The sequence below is a fragment of the Macaca nemestrina genome, chromosome 2 (assembly GCF_043159975.1).
Source record: "Macaca nemestrina isolate mMacNem1 chromosome 2, mMacNem.hap1, whole genome shotgun sequence".
In the NCBI taxonomy this organism is placed as follows: Eukaryota; Metazoa; Chordata; class Mammalia; order Primates; family Cercopithecidae; genus Macaca; species Macaca nemestrina.
Window position 1 is genome coordinate 175,902,000 of NC_092126.1, and position 22,743 is coordinate 175,924,742.

The 22,743-nt window shown below is 38.8% G+C and overlaps 1 protein-coding gene across 12 annotated transcripts in view; it reads right to left on the minus strand.

Annotated features, from left to right (window-relative positions):
• Positions 1–1,653: 1,653 nt before the first annotated feature.
• The window catches only part of LOC105477538 (BBX high mobility group box domain containing), a 269,896-nt gene continuing 248,806 nt past the window's right edge, over positions 1,654–22,743 (minus strand). For 7 of the 12 annotated variants that reach the window (XM_071092474.1, XM_071092475.1, XM_071092477.1 and 4 more), the window contains 5 exons: positions 17,539–17,628; positions 16,115–16,174; positions 8,868–9,065; positions 6,294–6,480; positions 1,654–1,851 (listed from right to left, as the gene is read on the minus strand). In XM_071092474.1, the coding sequence (XP_070948575.1) occupies positions 1,764–1,851; positions 6,294–6,480; positions 8,868–9,065; positions 16,115–16,174; positions 17,539–17,628 (623 nt within the window). In that variant the 3' untranslated portion in view covers positions 1,654–1,763. The remainder of the gene's footprint in view (positions 1,852–6,293; positions 6,481–8,867; positions 9,066–16,114; positions 16,175–17,538; positions 17,629–22,743) is intronic. The other 5 variants (XM_071092481.1, XM_071092473.1, XM_071092470.1 and 2 more) reach the window with 4 other exon arrangements.

Below are 22,743 nucleotides of genomic sequence, written 5' to 3' on the forward strand. Positions count from 1 at the left end.
TGCTTTGGAAAAAAAAAAGACGAAAAACCTCTATATTTTTTTCAATCCTGTTAGTATGTTGTACATATTTTCCAGCACCGGAACTGAAGTAATATCTATAACCATGAGAAGCTAAGCCTAGTATGAATAGAGTCATTTTTTGTATGGCTATTAAGTCAAATTACAATTAGAAAAAAAAATCATTACAATTCAGTCAAGTATAAATAAGAAAGCTAGATAAAACCATGTAAACTGTCACCATTTAGAGATCTAATTCAAAAGCTTCAAACTCGAACTAGCACTGTCAAAATTCCGCCAGTTTGAAAACCATTAAAAATTATTGCTGGAATCCAATAATTAAAATTTGGTAGTTTGTGCTGTGACGCAAGAGTGGGGAAATACTTTGTGCTATAGAACAAATACCCTGTAAAATCTGTAGCCTCAGACTAATTTTGATTTATCACTTTGCATCTGTTGCTAGGAAACAAGACACTGTGAACGTCAGGTGGTTAAGTCAATATGTTGAATGTTCTAAGCCAGTTAATCCACTTGGCGCTGGCGTATGTATCGTTGGTTTTATGTTCAAAAGCAACAAAACACAAAAAGGAAACAGAGACTTGCAGGTGGATCTATGACTGAGAGTCCCACTCTGGTCAGGCATACCTCCCTCATCATTGACTCAATACCTCCTAAACACCACAAACTCAAAATGGCTCTAAAAACCTGCAGTGCCAATTAGGCTGTGCATAGCAATTGCAACCCGTCCAGTCAATCTGTGATGGATGTAAAAGGTCTGTAGTTCCAAGTCCACATGAAGTAAGTGTCTTCAATGTGTTTAGAATAGTGAAGTAATACTAAGGTCACTTCTGAATAATATTTTTGTCTTTTTTTTTTTGTTTGTATGAACAATCCATTGGTCACCTAGACCCCTGTGTAAAAATAAAAGAATCCTCAAGGCATGAAAACATCAGTAATCTGTAATCTGCAGGACTCTTCCCCTGTCTGGGAAAATATTTGCCACAATTTGCCTCAAGCAAATTCTTCTTGGTCACTCAAGGCTAAGAAAAAAATTCAGATTGTAAGAGTTGTAATTTTCTCTCTTTCTCTCTTTTTTTTTTTTTTTGCCAGCAAACTACCATTCTGGTGGCAAATATAAAAGTGCAGAATATATGGACCACGAGGCCGAGCATACACCACTAACAATGGTACATCTGCCTGCCCAGGCTGCTTGGGAGTCTCTGGAACAGGCTTTTTAATATTTATTCTACAATATAAATGTAGGTATAACCTATTATATAAACCATCTTAGAACTTAAATCTCCATGTACAAAAAAGACTAAGAATATCTAATAATAACTAGTGCAGTGCGTCAGTTTTTGTTTTTTTGTTTTGTTTTGTTTTGAAAGAATAACTAGGTAATATATGAAACTAGTTTCACACTCTCTGGTTGGTAAAAGAGATGCTGGATGAGCTACAGTAAAGGCAGCCTTTTACCAAGTTACCACCTATTACCGTCAAAAGCCTTCAATAGAAAGCAAAGCTCCAGGACCATTCTGTTTCTGCTCAATATCAGACAGATAACCTTACCCTCAAATATTCTGGGTTATGAGAGAACAAAGTGGCCCAGGATGCTAACTTCTGCTTCAAGTGAATCTGGGCCGTGTGGGGCAACAAGCACTTGTTTGCAGTCTATATTTTCCACCACTTGGACTCACTAGCATCCCTCGGTAAAGACAAGGCTAGGATAGTAGGTAAAGCACAATGTTTTACAATGAAAGGGCGCTTCACTGGTCAGCGCAGGAAATAAGTACAGGAGCCTGTGGCATTTCTTTTGGCTGTCCATCATGGGTGAGCGGAGTTGACCTCTGACCTCTGTAAAATAAAAGGAAGAAAACAGTCACTTATTCAGCATATGTTATTAGAGACAGGAGAGGATGATGAATAACAGATATGTTCCAATATCTTGTTTAACAGTTACTGCTGTTACTTACGTCATTTGATGAAAACTGTTTTTGCTTTAGAGTTTTTCTTTTCTGTCCCTTTCCTTATTTTTTTTCCCCTTCCTCCTTCCCATTCTGTCTCCCTTCCCAAGATTTCATATCTGAATTCCCCTCATACAACTCAACAGCATATCCTCTGACCTCAAACAACTAACCACTTCCATTTGGAAGAGATGAAATTTTAAGTACCAACTAACCACTTCCATTTGGAAGAGATGAAATTTAAAAACAGATGTGGAGCAACTCTTTAAGAAGTGGGAAAATTTCAATCAAGGACTGGGGTTCTGGGACAATAACTTCCCTGTTGATCCATTGATATTAAAAATGACACATTCCTTTTCTTGACTTGCCTGAAGGGAAAGTTCTCCTATAGTAATTTGTAACCTTCAGGTAATATAGTGATAATAAAAGCAATGAGTCTGGAAGAGAAGCAGAGATGGACTGTGACTCAAAAAAAAAATTAATGAAGAAACAATAAACAATAAAACTCTCTGAACTCACATGCACATGGACAGAGAGTGTTTAGAGGAAGAAAACAAGTACTGATGCTGGATTTTAGATTTTAACAAAATCTACCCTAGTTGGGCCAAAATCAACACACATGGAGGGAGAACTCCAGACAGGACTAGAAAAATTCATGGAAATTTCCATCATTTGGATAGAACCTAGGCCAAACATAGCTGATTTTTCATTCAGCTTTTGTATAATTAGTAGTAAAAATACAATTTACTTCATGGTTATGAGAAAACTATCCAAAATTCTTGGTAATTTCTACAGAGCTTCTCATTCTAAAAAGAGAGGACTGGGCACTTCCTTGACATTTTCCAACAGGCCTACCAATCCTAGAAAATGCACACTCGCTGCTCTGCAACCTACAATGGTCTGTAGTGCATAACACTGCACTGAAAATATGTGATGTATCAGCAATGTTTTCATTGGGTTGACCTTTCAATATCGTATCTTCTTCAGAGTACACAGAACAAAAGGAGCTATTTCAAGATTTAGCTTATGCCTGCTCTATAACTACACTCAAGTTTCTCTTGATGCACAAAAAAGAAAAATAATGTAGACAAATGACAACATTTGGGGGTTTCAGAATGAAATGATCACTTAATAGCCCAAGATATTTAGGATTTTAGAAAAGCAAAACATTTTAGAATCAAACCTCTGGATTAAGCTATTCACATGTGGATGTTATAGATACCACCTGTTCAATATGTTCACCTCTTTGTTCAAGAAAGATGAAATTAAAATGCTACTTTTTACTTTTAAGATATTAAAAGATCCAAAAGAATTTTAATAAGTATTAAAAAAGGAAAAGAAACAAAAGTAAAAGACGAAAAGTGCAATGTAAAAAAAGATGGCAAGAAAGAGAGAGAAATTGGGGTGAAAGCCCAGCTAAATCAATGGAAAAAGGAAAGAAGTCAGAATCACAGTGGGAGAGCACGACGTGCTGCAACTGATGATTCTAGCTCCCAGAGGAAGGGTCAGGTGAGATTCTTCATGATTTTCTCTGACATGACTGAAGCTTTCCTTTGGCAGTACGTGAGATACAGAGTTCAAATCTTGACTTGGGCACAAATTGGCTGTGTGCTCTTGGCAAGTTAATTAACAGTCATTAAAATGGGAATAAAAAGGCCCACTTGGGAGGGCTAATTTAACTTCTAGTAAATAAACTGGTCTCTTCACAAAGGTTTGCTACAATTCTCTATTTTGTGCATTTTGTAAAACTGTCTAAGTTAGGTTTCTGAACCTAATGTTAGATTTTTTCATGGCATGAGTGCAGGTAATATATTTCCACCCCTAACTCCATGGGCCACCCTTTAAACTATGAACCCAGTTGATGCTGAAGTAATGCTTAATTCATTGGTATGCAACCCAGGTTCAATTACAGTAAGCCTACAGGTAGAAGCCTGGGGGTAGATCTGCTTTAACAGGTAAGGGCTCAAGTTACAGCTAAGACTCTCCAGGGTGATCTGTCCTTCTAGCTATTAAGAACGCTAACCATTTATTAGGTTGACGGTAAAATTCTAGTAATCATTACCATTCTTTCTAATGGAAGGTTAAAAAAAAAAGAAAGAACCTTTACTCACATTATTTTTCTATACCTGCTATCTAATTTAGGCAGTCATACTTCAGAGACTATCTCATTTATTCATTCACCCACTCATGTGTTCACTTATCAATTGCTGTAACAGGAACTCAGCAAGCTGGTAACACAGAGAATAAAACCACTGTTTTGCTTTCAAAACATACTGAAAGTAGACAGAAGCATTGACAAATCAATACATCCCAGTGTGGTCTGAGAGAGGCGTGAGTACAGCACGCAGGAACAACAAGAAGCACACAGCCTAGGGCATCAGGAGGACTGAGAGAAGAGGACCGGGGACTAGGGCGGGGAGGAGGAGAGCAGTTGACCTGATCAGAGGATGTACAAGGCAAGAGCTTGGCGTATCTGGAAAGGGGTAAGTGATTCCACATAACTGCAGGGTAGAGAGTGTGGAGGGCGGGGACAATGAGATTGGAAGGGTTTGCTGTGGCTTTCTGCTAATGCAAATTGGGAAACATGGAGGGCTGGTTAACAGAGCAATGGTGTGACCATGCTTAGAATGCAGGCAGCAGCCAAGATGCTTATGTGGTAGCCTTTCCTACCCCTGAATTATTATCCCCCACTCCATTCTTAAAGATTCCCTCTTATTTCCACAATTCACAGAGACACTTAATAACATTCAGGCAGATATTTTAAGTTCTCACTGAATGTGTATGTGTTTGTCCTCTACTTTTTTTTTTTTTTTTTTTTTTTTGAGACAGGTGTTTTGTTCTTTTTGCCCAGGCTGGAGTGCAATGGCGTGATCTCGGCTCACCACAACCTCTGCCTCCCAGGTTCAAGCAATTCTGCCTCAGCCTCCCGAGTAGCTGGGATTACAGGCATGCACCACCACGCCTGGCTAATTGTTTTATATTTTTAGTAGATATGGGGTTTCTCCATGTTGGTCAGGCTGGTCTTGAACTCCTGACCTCAGGTGATCCGCCCGCCTCGGCCTCCCAAAGTGCTGGAATTTACAGGCGTGAGCCAACAAGCCCGGCCTGTCCTCTATTCTTGACTGTACAACTCCACGAGTGGAGTAGTATCTGTGCATTGTCTCCCTCAGAGACCTTAGTGAATTTTAACAATGTCTGTCAGCATTCACTTGCTATTAGGAACTTGCAGTGTACACATAAAAAGGAATTTGACTTCTTGGAAATATCTAGAGGCTATTTGCGAGGAAGTACTCAAACTGTAATATGACAGATAAATAGCAAGAAGCAAACTAAGCTCACGTCAGGGACTCCAGGTTTATCTGGATGTGAAAAAGGAGCATGGGTCCTATAGCTGGGTACACCAGCTGCACTGGGTTGCGAGCTCTTTTGTACTGAAGACTGAAAGTCTAAGAAAGCAGCTCATCCATGGGTAATCCACTTTGAATAGGAATATAAAATACCTGAATTTACAATAGGCTTTTTTGCCTTCCCAAAGGATCCATTAAGTAGCAGAATACCCAATTATACACTTAGAACTTAATATACTTTCTGTGGGGCTTTGCTGAGTTCAAAAGGTTTTCACATCTATGATCTCGTCTGATGCTTACAGCTTCGTAATTCTTTGGGGATATCATTATGCTCAATGTAAAGTGAGAAACTAAAGTCCAGAGAAAAAAGTTACTTTGTAGGAAATCACAGAAGAGTTGAAGCAAAATCCAGGCCTCTGGCTGCCATGAGTCAGATCCCAAGATGCTCTTTCCCCTGAACTGCACTGTCTTCTGATGGCTGGTGATGGCACCAACACCATCACCAATAAGGGGCGTTCCACACACCAGCACTGGGATGCTAGAGTTACCCCACATAGCATCTCTATGAAATGTGTGCCACCTGCCCCTGCTTTTTTAGAGGAAAAAACCAAGCGTAGAGAGGTTAATAATCTTGGTCAAGATCTTTTGGTTTGCAGGTGATGGAGCTAGGACTCAAACCTCAGTCTGCAATGAGACTCCAAAGCTCACTGGTCAGATAATACTGCTTCCCTGCTCCCAGGCTTTTTATGGAAATGAAGTTTAGCCACAGGATAACATATTCAAAATAAAATACTTGGCAGACTCTATTCCCTGGTATTTTCCCACACTGCTAATTAGCATATATACTTTGGTAATACCTCATATAACCAATAGTGCTCTTGAACCAAGTTTGAACTCCAATGCCCTGTAAAAAACGTCACAAACCACATCAAAGAGGTTGATCTGGTTTCCATGTTGCTTTCTCCTTCCATGTTCCATGACTAACCTGTGCACGTTTTCCATGGCTGCCACTTCAGCCAGTGCAGCGAGGCTAAAGAACGCAGACACAGCAGGCATTTCTGGAGTACTGCTCCGCGTCTCCTCGACCTCGGTGTTGTGTGAGGATTCGTCATTGCAGTCTGTCTCGGTTGCTTTAGGGAGACTCCTCTGCAGTTGTTCCTTTGGTTTGTCATCTGTAACAAAACAGAAATTCATCATGAGAGGATCACTCTGTTCTCTCCAGAGAAGAGACACAGAAAACGCCATGCCGGTCAACGTGAAAAGAGCTAACGTTCCCTACTGTTCACTTTTGCTATCCATCGAATATTAAGGCTTTTACAGAATCTCTTCTCCTCGGTAACAAAGCTCTTTTATTAAGCTCAATTGCAACTATGGACGGCACTGTGCCCTGAGGCTGAGCTGAAGAGAAGCTGTGTTTTATCGGAGGTCAAAGAATGGGTCAGCCTTGGAGTGAGAAGGAAAAATGAGCCTCGGCTAAAATAAAACCCAAGGGACTTCTGTAGAGGGGCCTGTAGATGCTGTAAAAGAGCCCTTAAAAACCCAACTGACTAAACATTTCTCATGAAGCTGTAGCATGCCCTACTATGGCAACCTGGACATTGGGTATGCTGTGATACCAACACTTAGGATGGCCTATACATCACATTAACCAGTTCTAATGAGAGCCCAAGTTGTTATTTTGCTTAAAGATCTACCGGAGAGAAGACAAAACCCTCTGGTATGTACAAAAAAGTGGATGAAATGCTGTGCAAGGATGCCTGCTACAAATGAGTATACTCTCTTTATTATGTAGCCATTATAGAGAAGGGAAATTTTTATCATAGTTTAAAAAAATTGTAAATATAGAAAATGACCGATAAAAGCTTTAAATATCATCTATTAGGACACAAAAGTGGTATGATACTTTTTTATGTAAACAGGAGTGTTTCTCATCTTTTTTCACTCCTCCTCCAAGTGAAACAAATGAGGATATAACAATCTACAAAATGAAAGTCACAAAACAGAACTCAGATTGGACAGAAAAGGAGGGAGGGGCCTGCTGGGCTAAACATCAGGACATCTAGGTTTTAGTCCTCATTCTACTTCTATTGTATTGAATGTACTCAAACAAAAACTTCCACCTCTTTGATTTTTTTCTCTTATATGACAGGGCAAAATCAGGGCCTTTAATCTACTCTGTTTCTAACAATCTATATATTCAAAACACACAAAAAGGTGCACAGAATTCATGAACTGTCCTCTAACTAGGCAAACAGTTCACCTCTATTAACACCTAGATTAACCCAAATCACATAAAATAAAACTGTGGAAGTACTGAGAGGCAGAAAGGCAACAGCCAAGGCCACTAGTACCTAGCTGGTATAGCACTCCAAGATTTTGGGGCTGGGGGGCGTCTCAGTATCATTCACTGGCCACACCCCTTACCTTGGGCTCCTCAGGTCATGTCATTCTACTGCCAAAGATGCTACCAGGAACAGCAAACAGACCACAGGCCATGATTGAGAATGGAGAAATTCACCAGTTGGTTGAATTAAATCAGAAAACTCAAGAAATCCAGAAGCATTCTCAGGCTCCCTGCATGGTCTGAACCAGTTATACAGGAAGTGGATGTTGGATGCATCTTAAACTTAATCTACTGGTTTGAATGCCTGGTAATCTGGCTTGTAGTGACCCGAATAGCAGATCATGGTGAAATACTGATTCATTTAGTATCTTTAAAAGTCCAGGATCTCCTGGAATTAAGACTGCTTTGTGCACATTGAGAAAGATAAAGGGAAGATGACAGTCCTAAAAACTATCTTTCTTTTCTAGGAATTCAGATATGCTCTTGGAAAACTAGCTATGATTTTAAACATGGAATAAAACATGTTTGGAGGTCTGTACAAAGGTGCAGAATAGACTCATTTTTCAGCAGGAACCACAGTTGCTTACAGTCATTTGCTGACATGGTGGTCACCTGCTTGCTCTAGTTATCTCTGTCTAAAGCAAGCTTGTCCAACCCATGGCCTGAAGGCTGCATGTGGCCTGGGACAGCTTTGAATGCAGCCCAACACAAATTTGTAAACTTTCTTAAAACATTCTGAGATTTTTTCGCTTTTTTGTTGTTGTTGTTGTTGTTGTTGTTTTGAGACAAGAGTCTCACTCTGTCGCCCAGGCTGGAGTGCAGTGGTGCGAACTCAGCTCACCGTAACCTCCAACCACAGGTTCACACCATTATCCTGCCTCAGCCTCCCGAGTAGCTGGGACTACAGGTGCACGTCACCACGCCCAGCTAATTTTTTGTATTTTTAGTAGAGATGGGATTTCACTGTGTTAGCCAGGATGGTCTCGATCTCCTGACCTCGTGATCCACCCGCCTCGACCTCCCAAAGTGTTGGGATTACAGGCGTGAGCCATCGCGCCTGACCTGTTCTTTTTTGTTTTGTTTGTTTGTTTGTTTGTTTAGCTCATTGGCTATTGTTAGTGTATTTTATTTGTGGCCCAAGACAATTCTTCTTCCAATGTGGCCCAGGGAAGCCAAAAAATTGGATGCCTCTGGTCTAAAGCTCTCTCTTCTTACCCAAAGTACCTCCTGCTGGTGATACCCGGCCATCTGCTGTCCTGACAAGGTGTGTAATCTTGGTTTTCCTTGCTTTTCTCTTTTGGCTGCCCACCAAAGGTTCTTGCATTGTTGTTGGCTCTGGAGTGTTGAAAATGGATGGGATATTTTTAACCTTATGAACAGGCTCCGTGGTGTTTCTGTCTTCTGAAAATATGGCTGAAATAGGAAATACCATGCATAGTTATGCACAAAAACAGAAGGCACCAACATTGCTCTTAGAAGGAAACATGTCTAAATTTCTGACCCATCTGAATGGAGAATTTACACTCAGAGTTTTCAAAGTACTGATGGAAAAAACGAAATAAGACATTGCCCGTAACTTGTTTACTACCAACTGATATTTGTTTGATAAATTAAATGCAGTGAATTAAGATACCCACTCTTTTTTACATTTTCTAAGTCTTTGGATGTTGCACATTGGTGGGGATGATAATTTAGGTAAATCTGAGTAAATTATGTCCTCACAGACCCCAAGTCCTAGCTGTGATCAGGGTCCCTATCTGAGAGATCCTTTTGGCCAGTTGGCCTGGAGAGGCTGGTAAAAGAAATTTCTTTCTTCAGAGGACAGTAAAATTAAATATGTACTTCTTAAATTTATATTTTTGGTTGGAACATTTGCTTCCAAGCACCAGGCTGAATTGATCAGAAAAGAAACTGAGGCCTTTGTTTCATGTAGATTGACTGTGCAGTAAGGACAGGACAAATATTGTTGAAGCCAGCATGCCAAGGAAAGAAACTCTCTTTCATTCACTGAATTCTAAAACAAGGAATACACTTAGTGAGATAATTTAATGAAGTCCCACATGTCATCCTGGCTGGTGGAGGGGCTAGTTTTAGGTATCCTAATTGTATCCCCAGTAAATCATTTGACAGCACACTCCTATATTCTGAGTCACTCTGTCAAGAGCAAGGAAGACACCTGTACCACAGACTTCCCCTGGTTTACATAGATTGGGGATGCTTGTGTCTTTTCTTACATATTCATGTTCTTTGTAGTTCGCCCCCTCCTGACCTTAACTTAAAAGTAAGAAAAGATGTGTAGCTGTGAGTTTAGTAAGTGTTTAGGGGTATAATATAGTTGAGTTTTATGATTGGGACTTTAAAGAAATTCTAGTGACCCAAGGGCTTTTAAGCAGGGAAAAGAAGCACTTTCATAATTTTTAACTATCCAATTTCTTAGGATAGACATAGAAGTCATTTTTGACAAAGAAAAGGAGAATGTGGGTCAGAACACTAATGTCAGACATGACAAGCCCTAAGCAAACTAAATCCAGAGGAGGCATATCTGAAGGTAGATACTGGCAATAAAGCCATATATATATACACACACACACACATATATATGTGTGTGTGTATATATATATTTGGAAGATAAACTAAAATAAGAGGAAAAAAACTAGAGCAAGAATGACTCAGGGTGTGAAAAAATGAACTTGTTGGTATAAACACTTGTACAGCCCTCATTTAAAATGTTTAATCTAGGTGTTTAATGGATTTAGGTACATCCTCAAGAAAGAAGGCTATGAATTAATAAGATTTTTTTTTGTCCTGGAAATCATGGCACCTTGTCTTTAAAATATGTTTCAAAAGAAGGGCTGATTCCAGACTTCACATTCCTAAACAAGTGGGAAATAATTTCAATTACATCAAAAGAAAGTATGTAAAGCAGAAATCACACCATCATTTGTGGTTTGGCCTTACCTCAATATTGCATAACAGATGGCTGTGTGGAGACAGGCTTAAGATAACAGTTGTTTTAAAAAACTACTTGGCAATGCTCCCAAACACCTTTTCAAGTAAGTAATCAAAAGTCAGAAAAAATACTCCTTTTAGATTGCAGATCTATTCCTAGGTCAAACAGATCTACCTCGATGGTGGATTAATTTATTCAGTTATGATACTTAGTCTTAGAATATTTATACTTTGATATTTAGCTTAACATAGGCCAGTGGTGGTACATATTTTAAGATTTTTTTTTTTTTAGTTTAAACTTCAATAAAAGTTTCCAGCAAAATAAAAAATAATTTGCTTAGAAACACTCCAAAGAAGTTGCACGATTCTATTTTAGCCTTAAAATTCAAAGCCTCCTTTAAGTATAAAGAAGCCCAAAATCTGAATTTACAATGAGCATTAAATAACATCTATTGCACATTCACAAGCTTCAAGATTTCTAATTTTTTATCCAGATCCATCAGCTGTCCCTTCTGATTACAGGAGGAGTCTTGTTCACCTCTCCAATAGAATCACTACGTTGTGGATGGACATTCCAGAAAGAACATTAACCTCTTCCCTTTTCTACTTCCCCTTCCCAGGAAAGTACAGAACATGTAGAAATAAGGGTATATAGTGGGGTTCCAAAGATGGAAAGGTGCATCATATCTTACATCAGAACCGACTGCGGAAAGAACCAAGGAGGTAAACGAAAAGGCATGGATACCAGAAAAAGGCCAAGTCGGCTGGGAAAGATGACTTGCTTTTCACACAGAGACCATGGGGTAATGGAAGTAACAGTCACAGAGAGACCAGAATTCTACTCTTGACTTTTAAATTTACTAACTGCAGTCCGACCGACCATGAGCCTCTGTTTCTTCATTCAGAGATGGAGGTTGGACTATATTAGCTTTAAAGGAGCCATCTAGCCCTAAAATAATTTTGCTACATAGGTTACAATCAGAGATCTGGCCAGAGGCAACAACAAGAAGCCACCAGTCAGCTCCAGAGTCACAGGCTGGGAAACGGTACTCCCGTGACTAGCACTGTTCTTGTTTGTTTGGTGAGCCTTCAAATGGTTTCATTTCTACTTAATGGCTGTTCCTTTTCTAGTTTGTTCCAGATGAATTGGTAAAAACACAGTAAGAAGCGTAAGGCACAGCTGCAAAAGGGTTGATTGCAAATGGAGGTACATTTTCTGCCTAAAACCAGACTGCGACTAGGGAAAGCTCGGAAACCAGCAGGCAAAGAGTCTGGGGGCCCAAAGCAGGCCAGCAATACTCAAGTCCCAAGGGTCAGTATATTGGAGGAAAGTAAAGGAGTGAATCAGACTGCAGACCAAGTGGAAGAGGCGAAAAAAAAAAAAAAAAAAGAGAGACTATGTCAGAAGTTCTCGTAAGTTCCCAAGGGTTAACCCCAGCACATACTGTCTTGTTTGGTGGTTTAGACTGAGGACAGCCTTCAGGATCAGTCCTCAGGGAGACCCTTCCCCTAAGACAGAAGAATTAGGGAAGGCAGATGGGACTGTGTCCAAGAAGCAGTTTTCTAGAACGAAACAGTAGATCTGAGTCCAACGACACTGGCAAAGCAAACCAAAGCTTGGTGGTGAGGGACATGAGATGAAAACAGTTCCGACAGGGAAACAAGCACAAAAGCTGAGTACAAAGATAGCAAGCCAGTTCCCCCCGACAACCCCCAACCTAATGGAAATGTAAGAAAAGAAAGGCTTTGTGGCTCCAAAACAAATTAGTCATTTCTTTTCCGGCTTTTAATTGAGCACACAAAACTACCCGAGCACTTTAGAACAAGTCCACAGGGCTAGTTTTTATACCCAAAACAATAACCATAACACACTTGGTACGTATCATCTGAGAGTGATAATGCAAGCTCACTCCTGGAGCCACATCAGGAATGTAGCAATAAGAGATCATCTTGTTTTCCAAACTCTGATCCCAAAATGTGGAGTAGGTTTTCTGGGAAAGCAGCATTGCTCTTGTATTGTACCCCACGAGGCCACTAGAGTGCTCCAGAGTCATGAATTCACATTCCAACTGGGGTTTCAAACTTGCACTGAAATTATTATAGCCAGATCTGGAATCTAATTGCCTTTGGTAGGTCTCCCATGAGCTGAAACGGTAGTCAGATGAATAGAACACAGGAAAAAGAAACGAATGAGCCTTATCCAACATCCTGGGAGACTTTGCTGAAGTTATATAGCAACTATTTCAAACTTAAGAAAAGAGATCGAGTTACCCTGGGCACTGTGGATCGTGTGTGAAAATTTAACTATAAACCAGAATTTTCTTGCCTGTAATGAGATTTATACATTGCAAAGAAGCAAATTTTAACAGAGATTCTTAGTCCTAGGTTTTTTTTGCCCTTGTGAAATACCATTTGTATTTTCAATACCTGACCCAAATGAGGGTTAAAAGTCTACATATATGAAGAACGGAAAATGTAGTAGCCCATGTACTTAAATGGAGACATGGTTTCTTCCCTGTCTGCTTATGTTGCTCGGGTCATAATTCCTTACCATGAATTCGCGGCTGATAAACCCTCCTTAACTCACTGGGAATGCTGTTAAGATGAAATTAAAATATATATATATGAAAGCCTCCTTAAACTATAAAGTGGGAGTAAGTGTTAGTTATCATCATCATTATTACTGCAATTAGAAACTTCCAGCTTAAACCATGAACACATGACACCATAACTAGGTGGAAAGATAAACACAGTGGCAGAGGTAGCAGGTAGGTGTTCTTGGTTTATTTGAAAACCCCACCTTTCATTCCAGGCTGTGGACAATTTTTTTTTATACATATATACCGAAATTTCAGAAAGTGGTTTAACAATTTTGAATTGTAAAAGCCCAGAGCTTAAGACACATTATAAACTTAGCATTTAAACATATTACTAAGCATCTAAATATTTCTGATATTTTGAAATAAAAAAGATTGCAAGGTGCCTATACACAGGGTGGTATAAAGAAAACATAGTGAACTTGAAGTCATCTACTTTAGCAGAAGTCAGAATAGCTGAACAGTTACATGGCGTCAGTTGACTCAATATTTCTATTAAAGACATCAGCTACAAACAATTCCTGCCTAACATTTGAGGAGGATTTTAACCTTACACATGTTAAAATTATTCTATACTATTGTTATGTTTTCTGTCACGTATTTATACCCTCTCCAAGGTGAAGTTTCAATAAGCAATGATATAGTCATAGATGAGAGAAAGGAGTAAAGGCCTAGAAAAGTCACAAAGCACATAGTCACTACACAAACAAGTAAATGTTGGAGATAGTAAGAAAATAAAAAAACAAAAATGGTTACTTTAAATTACTAGTAATTTCTGATGCTCAAATTGATTCCTGTTTTTCCTGGCCAAATAAAATGAGTTTGTACTCTACACTAAATAATGGACATGCATTTTTCAGTGCATATGCTCCAAAAGTTGTTTCATATACATTAATAATAAATATAATTAAATATCACCAATAATAACTGTATTTCTACTAAAGCCTGGGACTGCCGATAAGACTCAAAAGTGATTTACTTTTATGCCCCCAAAAGCAGAAAATTAGGGCTACAGAATATAGTACTTCTAGTATCACAATACTTGCTCAAGATACCAGAGCAATAAAATCATTATCAAGTGTTAGAGGGGAAATAGAATTTACAGTCTGTGTACTACTACATCTCATCATTCACCCAATCTCTAAACACACAAATTATATATGTACTTAATACCAATGCGGAGAGTAATCCTAGTGAGGTTAAACAATATGTCCTACTGAAAAATGCTGATCAGTAGCAGGTCTGAGACTAGAACCCAGATTTCCTAACGCCCAGGTAAGTGCTCTTTCTACCACACTGTACTTGCTCTGGTACCTCTGTAGGGTTTTCAGTATTTAAACAACAGAACAAAGTACTTAGAACAGTATCATTTTAAGTAAAGAGTAAAGTGGTCCTAAACGTCCTTCAAACTCTTCTGCTAGTTCATCAGCGCCTTACATTTATAAAAACTATATGGAATATATTTTTAAAATATACAAGAGCTAATGTATCAATTTAAGGATGTTAGGATTTAATGCTGTGAACAGCACAATTCATATTTTGTTTTGCCAGCACTGAAGCAGAATATTCCATAGAGGTTGCGAATGTGAATTAGCAAGTGAGATAACAGATGTAGTGCTGGCGTTTTCTGGAAAAGTAAAATGACACGGAAGCTGATGTGGCTCATGTAAACGATGCCTAATAAACTAAAAATACTTATGTTTAACATGAACTCAAACTTGACCAGTTTTGCTAGCTCTCTTAAAAACATGAATATTTCTGATAAGTGACTTAAGTCAATTGTGCATTTTATTTTTTTCTCATTTTCAGTAAAGGAATGATAGCATATTTGAGAGTCAAAAGATGTGGACTAGGTCATGAAGTTCCCATTTCTGGATATAAGTGAATCAAAGGAGTCGAAACAAATGATCTCTAAAATCCCTTCTAGTTTTCAAATGAAGTGACTCCTAATTAAGCACTACAAAAACGTCAGCTCTTTTAAAATATCTGCAATGAAAAGCAAAGAATCAATAGGAAGAAGGGAGAGGTGGCCTCTTAACCACTGAAGAAATTAGGCTTTACCTAAGGGCTCAATGTTTAACAGTAATTATATAAAGTCACAAATAAATATGGCCATGAGAAATTTCAAAATCAAATCTGTACCTAGGACCTATAACATGACTAGTTAATATTGGATTTTTCTTGGGCTACCCATAAGCCTCAGGGTGTTCTGTTCTTTTGTTGTTGTTGTTGTTGCCCAGGCTGGAGTACAGTGGTACGATCTTGGCTCACTGAAACTTCCGCCTCCTGGGTTCAAGCGATTCTCCTGCCTCAGCCTCCTGAGTAGCTGAGATTATAGGCACGCGCCACCACAGCCAACTAATTTTTGTATTTTTAGTAGAGACGGGGTTTCACCATGTTGGTTAGGCTAGTCTCGAACTCCTGACCTCATGATCTGCTCGCCTCGGCCTCTTGAGGTACTAGGATTACAGGCGTGAGCCACTGTGCCTTGCTGGGGTGTTTCATTTTTAATGGGCTAGGAAAACATCCAGGTCAGAAGTTACTCCTGCAGGCCTGCCCATGCCCAGCCAACCAGGTTGTTATTCCAACTCCCACTGGGCATAAGCATCTGCCTGCAACATGAACTGCAATGCTGAATATATTTAGCTATGAAAAACTCTAATCTCTGATTAATGCGATTCAAAGGTTACAAATTGCCCTTTAACAGATTAAATACCACATGACACATTGTCTGACCCTTGGCAGGAGTCCCCCAGACAGCAGTTTTGATGTGAAAATTAAAAATAACCTAATTATGAACACATAAGTCTAATGTTGTTGGTTGAACCTATATAAATTATACCTTTTCAAAACCTATACAACTTATGTCATTTCCAGCTCCGACTGTCTGAAATTAAATAACATTGTTTGTCTTACCTTCTGTAGGGTGAATGGCATCCAAGAAGAGTTGCTTGTTTGACCATTTATCCCCACTTCCTAAAAACAATGACAGAAAAGGAGAGAAAAGTGAAACTCTACTATTAGTAGATAGCCACACTACAAAAACAAGATGATATACAAACTAACTTTTGAAACATCACACAAATGAAGCTGAATTTTATTTCAATTACTTAATTCTTAAAGTTGTATTTGCCAACTAAAATAATGAGGCTGTACAGAAAATGGATTAAAAATAAAATTTTTGTCTTTTACGAAGTATAGTGTTGGATTATTTCTGTAACTTTAATCAAAGTAATCTGAAGATCAGTAAAAGAGAACGAAAAAAGCTGATGTTTTCACCTAATGAATAGTGTTTCTTTCCTGGAAGCAGAAGAAAAAATAATATCAATATACAAAACAAAACTACGAAGCTGAAGTGGAAGTGAAAAGAAAGCCCAAATTAAGTAAAAGGTTACACACAGGAACATACAGGCACACATGTCTACACACAGGAGACAGCTGCGTTTAAAGCCTCATTCAAGAAACACGGAATGCTTCACATCTGGCCATGCAAGTAGGATGCAAATGGGCACCGGATGAGTTGGTTTATGGCACTCACGACACTAACATGCAGGGAGATGCTAAAGAAAACCTGACCTACAGAATACTTGGCTGCACTGAGCCAGATGGGAAGATTTATCTTTTATGTGAAATAAGAAAAGGAGTCCTGCACTGTGGGAAGAAAGTGATCTTAAGATGAGCCCTGAAGAGGTTTAAAGGCTCATCAAGATCATACCAATGAGACAGACGTTCCGAGTAAAGAGGGGACAGAGTGCAATCAGTCTCTACTGCCCTTTCAAATAACAGGCATGTGACTGAAGGAGGTTGGAAGAAGAGCCTGGCAAATGAGAAGGGGGGGAAAAAAGAGTCAGGTTACAACTTAAGAGTGGAGAAAAGGGTCCACAAGAATCCTCAAGTGTCAGAGGAAGTACAGAAACGCTGGCACTTTTACATGAGTAAGAAACTCTTAAGATTTCATGAAGTAGGAAAATGTGGTCATGGTATGAAGGGCTGCCAAACATGTGAAAACCAAGAATAGTCAAAGAAAATAAATGGATAAGTGGTCAAGAAGACTGAATTGCAAAACGCACCAAATACAGATGAGAAGAAGCAATTTTAGGATTCATATGGGGCTCTGAAAATAGAGACAAATATGGATTTGAATAGGAATCCAAGTGAAGGGAGATTTGCAATTAGCTGCAGAGTCCAGAAAGAATGAAAACACCCGCATCAAGAGCTGATGGCACTGAAGCAAGCACAGGGGAGGACAAGGCAAACGCAGTGCATGGAAGCATTACTCAAAGATGAATCACAATGGAGGTGACCAAGAACCCTTCATGGAGGACGGAGGGCACCAATACCTTTTTCCGGAACATTGGGCTTCTCCTTTTTGTGCTTATATTTGCTGACAATTTTGTGGAATAAGTTCTTTTTCTGAGACTGGAAAGGACCTACAGACAATATTAATATAAATATATTTTAAATTCACAATGTTTCATAAAAAAATTGTGTATTTCTCAACAATTCCACCCTCCTCCCTCCTATAGAATAAGCAAATTGAGTCTCAAGAAGTGTCATCTTGCATCTTCACTTATTTAAATGGTGCTCAACCCCCTTCTTTAGGCTTATTTAAACCCAGTGAGATTTTCCTTAGAAATGTATTGGGCAAAGCCTCCATTAGGGCTGGGACTCCCTAAGCAGAAACTGCAGATACAGTGAGTAGAAACAAACTACAACCAATAACAGCAAAATGGCTAGAGTATGTAATACAGAAAAGATTTTACTTTAGACTCCTAAATACCATGAAGGAAAGGATGGCATATGTGTTTTATGTCTCCAATGAAACTGCTTTTCACTACAAGGATAGCATTTTCAGGACAGCAGTTGACCTGACAGCATTAGACAGCTTTCTGGCCTTTTCTGAGGATAACCTAGGAAGAAAAAAGTGACTTAAAAATTGAAAATATTTGCCAAAAAACTTTATTCTGGGTGGAAGGGGGAGATGTTTCAGATTCTTAATTTTTTCAGATAAAGAAACAGAATTGACATTTTCTTCAGTGAACAATCAGAAATACCAGCAACAGCGCTGACCTCCCCAAAGCCCCTGTGGCATCTCTCCACCTACCAACAGCTGCAACTACACGCTCTGCCTTCTGGCCACAGGTGAAGCATCTTACACTCCTATCTGGTCAGTTCCTCCACCCGTGGCATAGCCCCACCATCCTTGTCCAGCTCAACACCATCATTTCTCCCTCTCTAATGGGCCATTCCACCAGTATACAAACATAATTTCTTTTAAAGTAGAAAAGAAAAAGGTGGCTTGTAACCAAACTTCCCTCACATCACTTACTGCCTTGGTTCTTCATTCCTCCTGTAGCAAAAATTCCACAGAAGGGTTGCCCATGCTGTCTCCAGTTTCTCTCTTTCCTTTCTTTCTTTCTTTTTCTTTCTCTGTCTCTCTCTCTTTCTTTGAGACAGGGTCTCATTCTGTTACCAGGCTGGAGTACAGTGGCATGATCTTGGCTCACTGCAACCTCCACCTCCTGGGCTCAAGCAATCCTCTCACCTCAGCCTCCCGAGTAACTAGGACTACAGGTGGGGATCACCAGGCTTGGCTAATTTTTTGTATTTTTTTTTTTTGTAAAGTCGGGGTTTTGCCATGTTGTCCAGGCTGGGCTCAAGCAATCCACCCACCTTGGCCTCCCAAAATGCTGGTATTACAGGTGCGAGCCATTGTGACCAACCTCATTCTGTCTTAAACTCACTACAACTAGGTTTCTGCCTTGCCACTCATGGAACAACTGCTCTTCAAGAGGTCATCCAGTACCCACCCCTATGCTGTGAAGGCCAATTGTGGGTCCTTACTGCACCGGCTGTTCCTGTAGCTCCTGACCACTACAGCCACACTCTCTGCCTTGAATGCCTCCTTCATTGGGTTTCTAGGATACCACCTTCTCTTCTTTTCTCTTCTCCATCACTGATCTTTCCCTCTGTCTCCTTTGCTTATTCTTTTCCCTGACCTCTTAATTTTGGAAAGTTCTGGGCTTGGTCCTTGTCCTCTTCTCTATTCTCACTCATCTGGTGATTACCTCTAATCTCAGGGCTTTAAAATAAAATAAAGTAAAATAAATAAAATAAATACCAGCTATAGGTTGAAGACTCAAAAATGCATCACCCCAGCCAGACCTCTTACATTGAGTATATATGAAAAGTCAGCAATCTTACACTATCTTACAAGGACTTTAGAGATCCAGAGCTCCATTACCTCCATAACCTCACATCCTGCCACTCCTCTCCTTTTGAGTCTCTCTAGCTGCATGGGCCTCCTGGCAGTCCCCTGCACATGTAGTCTCAGTGTTCCTGACTTTAGGATCTCTGAACCAGCCATTACCCTGCCTAGAAAATGTTCTTCTCCAAGATGTCCGCACGGCTAACTTCCTCACCTCCTTCAAGGCTTTACTTAACTACCTTCAGACCACTCTATATAAAACTGCAAGCCAATCCTATGCCCATCGCTTGATCTCCCATTCCCTCACAAACCTATTCTTTTAACTGATCTTTAAAAACAGCTTTGTTGAAATAGAATTAACATACCATACAATTCATCCATTTAAAGTATGCAACTTGTGTTTATATTCAGACATTTGCAACTGGCACCAATTTCTGAACATTTCATCACCTCAAAAATAAATTTCAAACCTTTTTAATATTACTTCTCCCATACCTGTATTCCCCCTCTCCCTAAGCAACCTCTAATCTCCTTTCTGTCTCTATAGATTTGCCTATTCTGGAAATTTCATATAAATAGAATCATATAATGTGATTTTTGACTTAGCATAATGTGTTCAAGGCTCTTCCATGCTATAGCATGTATCAGGGCTGAATAATATTCCATTTAATGGACTGTTTATTCATTCAACAGTTGGTGGGCCAGGCACAGTGGTTCACGCCTATAATCCCAGCACTTTGGGAGGCCAAAGCAGGTAGATCATGAGGTCAAGAGATCAAGACCATCCTGGCCAACATGGTGAAGCCCCGTCTCTACTAAACAAAAATTAGCTGGGTGTGGTGGCATGCGTCTGTAGTCCCAGCTACTCAGGAGGCTGTGGCAGGAGAATCACTTGAATCCAGGAGGCAGAGCCTGCAGTGATCTGAGATCATACCACTGCACTCCAGCTTGGTGACAGCGAGACTCTGTCTCAGAAAAACAACAACAACAAAAACAGTTGGTGGACATTGGGATTATTTTCACCTTTTGACTATTATAAATAACACTGTTAAAAACATTCAAGTATAAGCTTTTGTGTGGGACACAGGTGTTCATTTCTATAGGGCATATACTTAGAAATGGACTTGCTGGGTCATGTGGTAACTCTGTGTTTAGCCTTTTGAGGACCTACTAGACTGTCTAAGAAAGAAGCTGCACAATTTCGCATTCCCACTAGCAGTGTATAAGGATTTCAATTTCTCTACATCTTTGTCAACATTTGTTATTATCTGTTGTTTTTATTATGGCCATCCTAAGGATGTGAAATGGTATCTTTCCCATTGTGGTTTTGATATGCATTTCCCTGATGACTGATGATGTTAACTGTATTTTCATGTACTTATCGGCCATGTACTTGCTATATATCTTCTTCGGAGAATTATCTATTCAGATCACTTGCCTGTTTTTATGAGCTGTCTTTTTTACTGCCAAGTTGTAAACATTCCTTATATAGTTTAGATAAAAGTTTCTTATCAGATATGTGATTTGCAAATATTTTCTCCCATTCTGTGGGATGTCTTTTCACTTTCTTGGCAGTGTTCTTTGAAGCACAGAAGATTTAAATTTTGATACAGTCCAATTTATCTATTTTGTCTTTTGTTGCTTGGGCTTTTGGTATCATATTTAAGGATTCACTGCCAAATCTGAGGTTATAAAGATTTGCCCATTTGCTTTGAAAGTTTTATTGTTTTAGCTTTAACATTTAAGTCTTTGATCTATTTTAAGTTAAATTTTGTATATCATATGAGGTAAGTTTCCAACTTTATTTGAATATAGATACCCAGTTGATCCAGCATCATTTTTGGAAAGACTCTACTGATTGTTCTCATTGGGTATTCTTGGCACCCTTGTTGAAAATTAGTTGACCAAAAATGTATGGGTTTATGACAGGTTGTCTACCAATTCCATCCCACTGATTTATATATGTCTATCTTTATTCCAGTACAACACTCTCTTGATTATCATTGTTTTGTAATTAGTTTTGAAATCAACTACTGCTTTTTTCTCTTTTAAGGTTGTTTTGGTTCTTCTGAATATCTTGCAATTCCACGTTAATTTTAGGCTCATTTGTCAATTTCTACAAAGAAGTCAGCTGGGATTCTAAGAGGGGTTGGGTTGAATCTGTATATCAATTTGGGAGAATGTTTCCATCTTAACAATAAGAAGTCCTCCAATCCATGAACATGGGATGTTTTTCTATTAATTTCTATCATATTTGTTTCAACAATGTTTCGTAGGTTTCATTATACTGTACTTTTGTCTGTTAAATTTATTTCTAAGTACTTTATTCTTTTTGATGCTACTGTAAATGGAATTGTGTTCCTAATCTCATTTTTAGATTGTTCATTGTTCAAGTGTATCAAAATACAATTAAGTTTTATCTAATGATCTTATAATCTGCAGCTCTACTAAACTCATTTATTAGCTGTAATAGTTTTTTTGGTGGATTCCTTAGGATTGTCTATATAGAAAGTCATGTTATCTGAGAATAAAGATAATTTTACCTCTTCCTTTCTAATCTAGATACCTTTTGTTTCTATTTCTTACCTAATTGCCCTGGCGAGAACCTCTAGTACAATGTTGAATAGAAGTGGTGAGAGTGGACGTTCTTGTACTGTTCCTTTGCCTAGTGGGAAAGCATCCAATATTTTACCATTAAGTATCAGGTTAGCTGTGCATTTTTTGTAGATACCTTTTATCAGGTTGAGGAAGTTCCCTTTTAATCCTAGTTTGATTTTTTTAAATCATAAAAAGGCACTGACTTTTATCAAATGCTTTTCCTAGATCTATTGAGATGATCAAATGGTTTTTGTTTTATATTCTATTAGTAGGGTATGTTACACTAATTGGCTTTTGAATATTAAAGCAAACTTGTAGTCCTGAGGAAAAATCCCATTTAGTCATGATGTATAATTCTTATATGTTGCTGAATTTGGTTTGCTAGTGTTTTGTTGTGGATTTCTGTGTTCATATTTGTAAGAGATATTGATCTGCAGTTTTCATTTCTTGTGATGTCTTTGTCTTGAGAATGTCTTGAATGTCTTTGACATTAAGGTAATACAGGCCTCACAGAATGAATTGGGAAGTGTTTACTTTTCTTGTAATTTATGGATTCATTCGTGAAAAAATGGTGTAAATTCTTCTTTAAATGTTTGGTAGAATACAGTGGTGATGCCATCTAGGCCTGGGCTTTTTTTTTTTCCAGGTACTTTAAAAATTACTAGTACAATGTCTTTACTAGTTATACATCTCAGGATTATCCATTTCTTAAGCCAGTTTCAGTAGTTTGTGTCTTTCT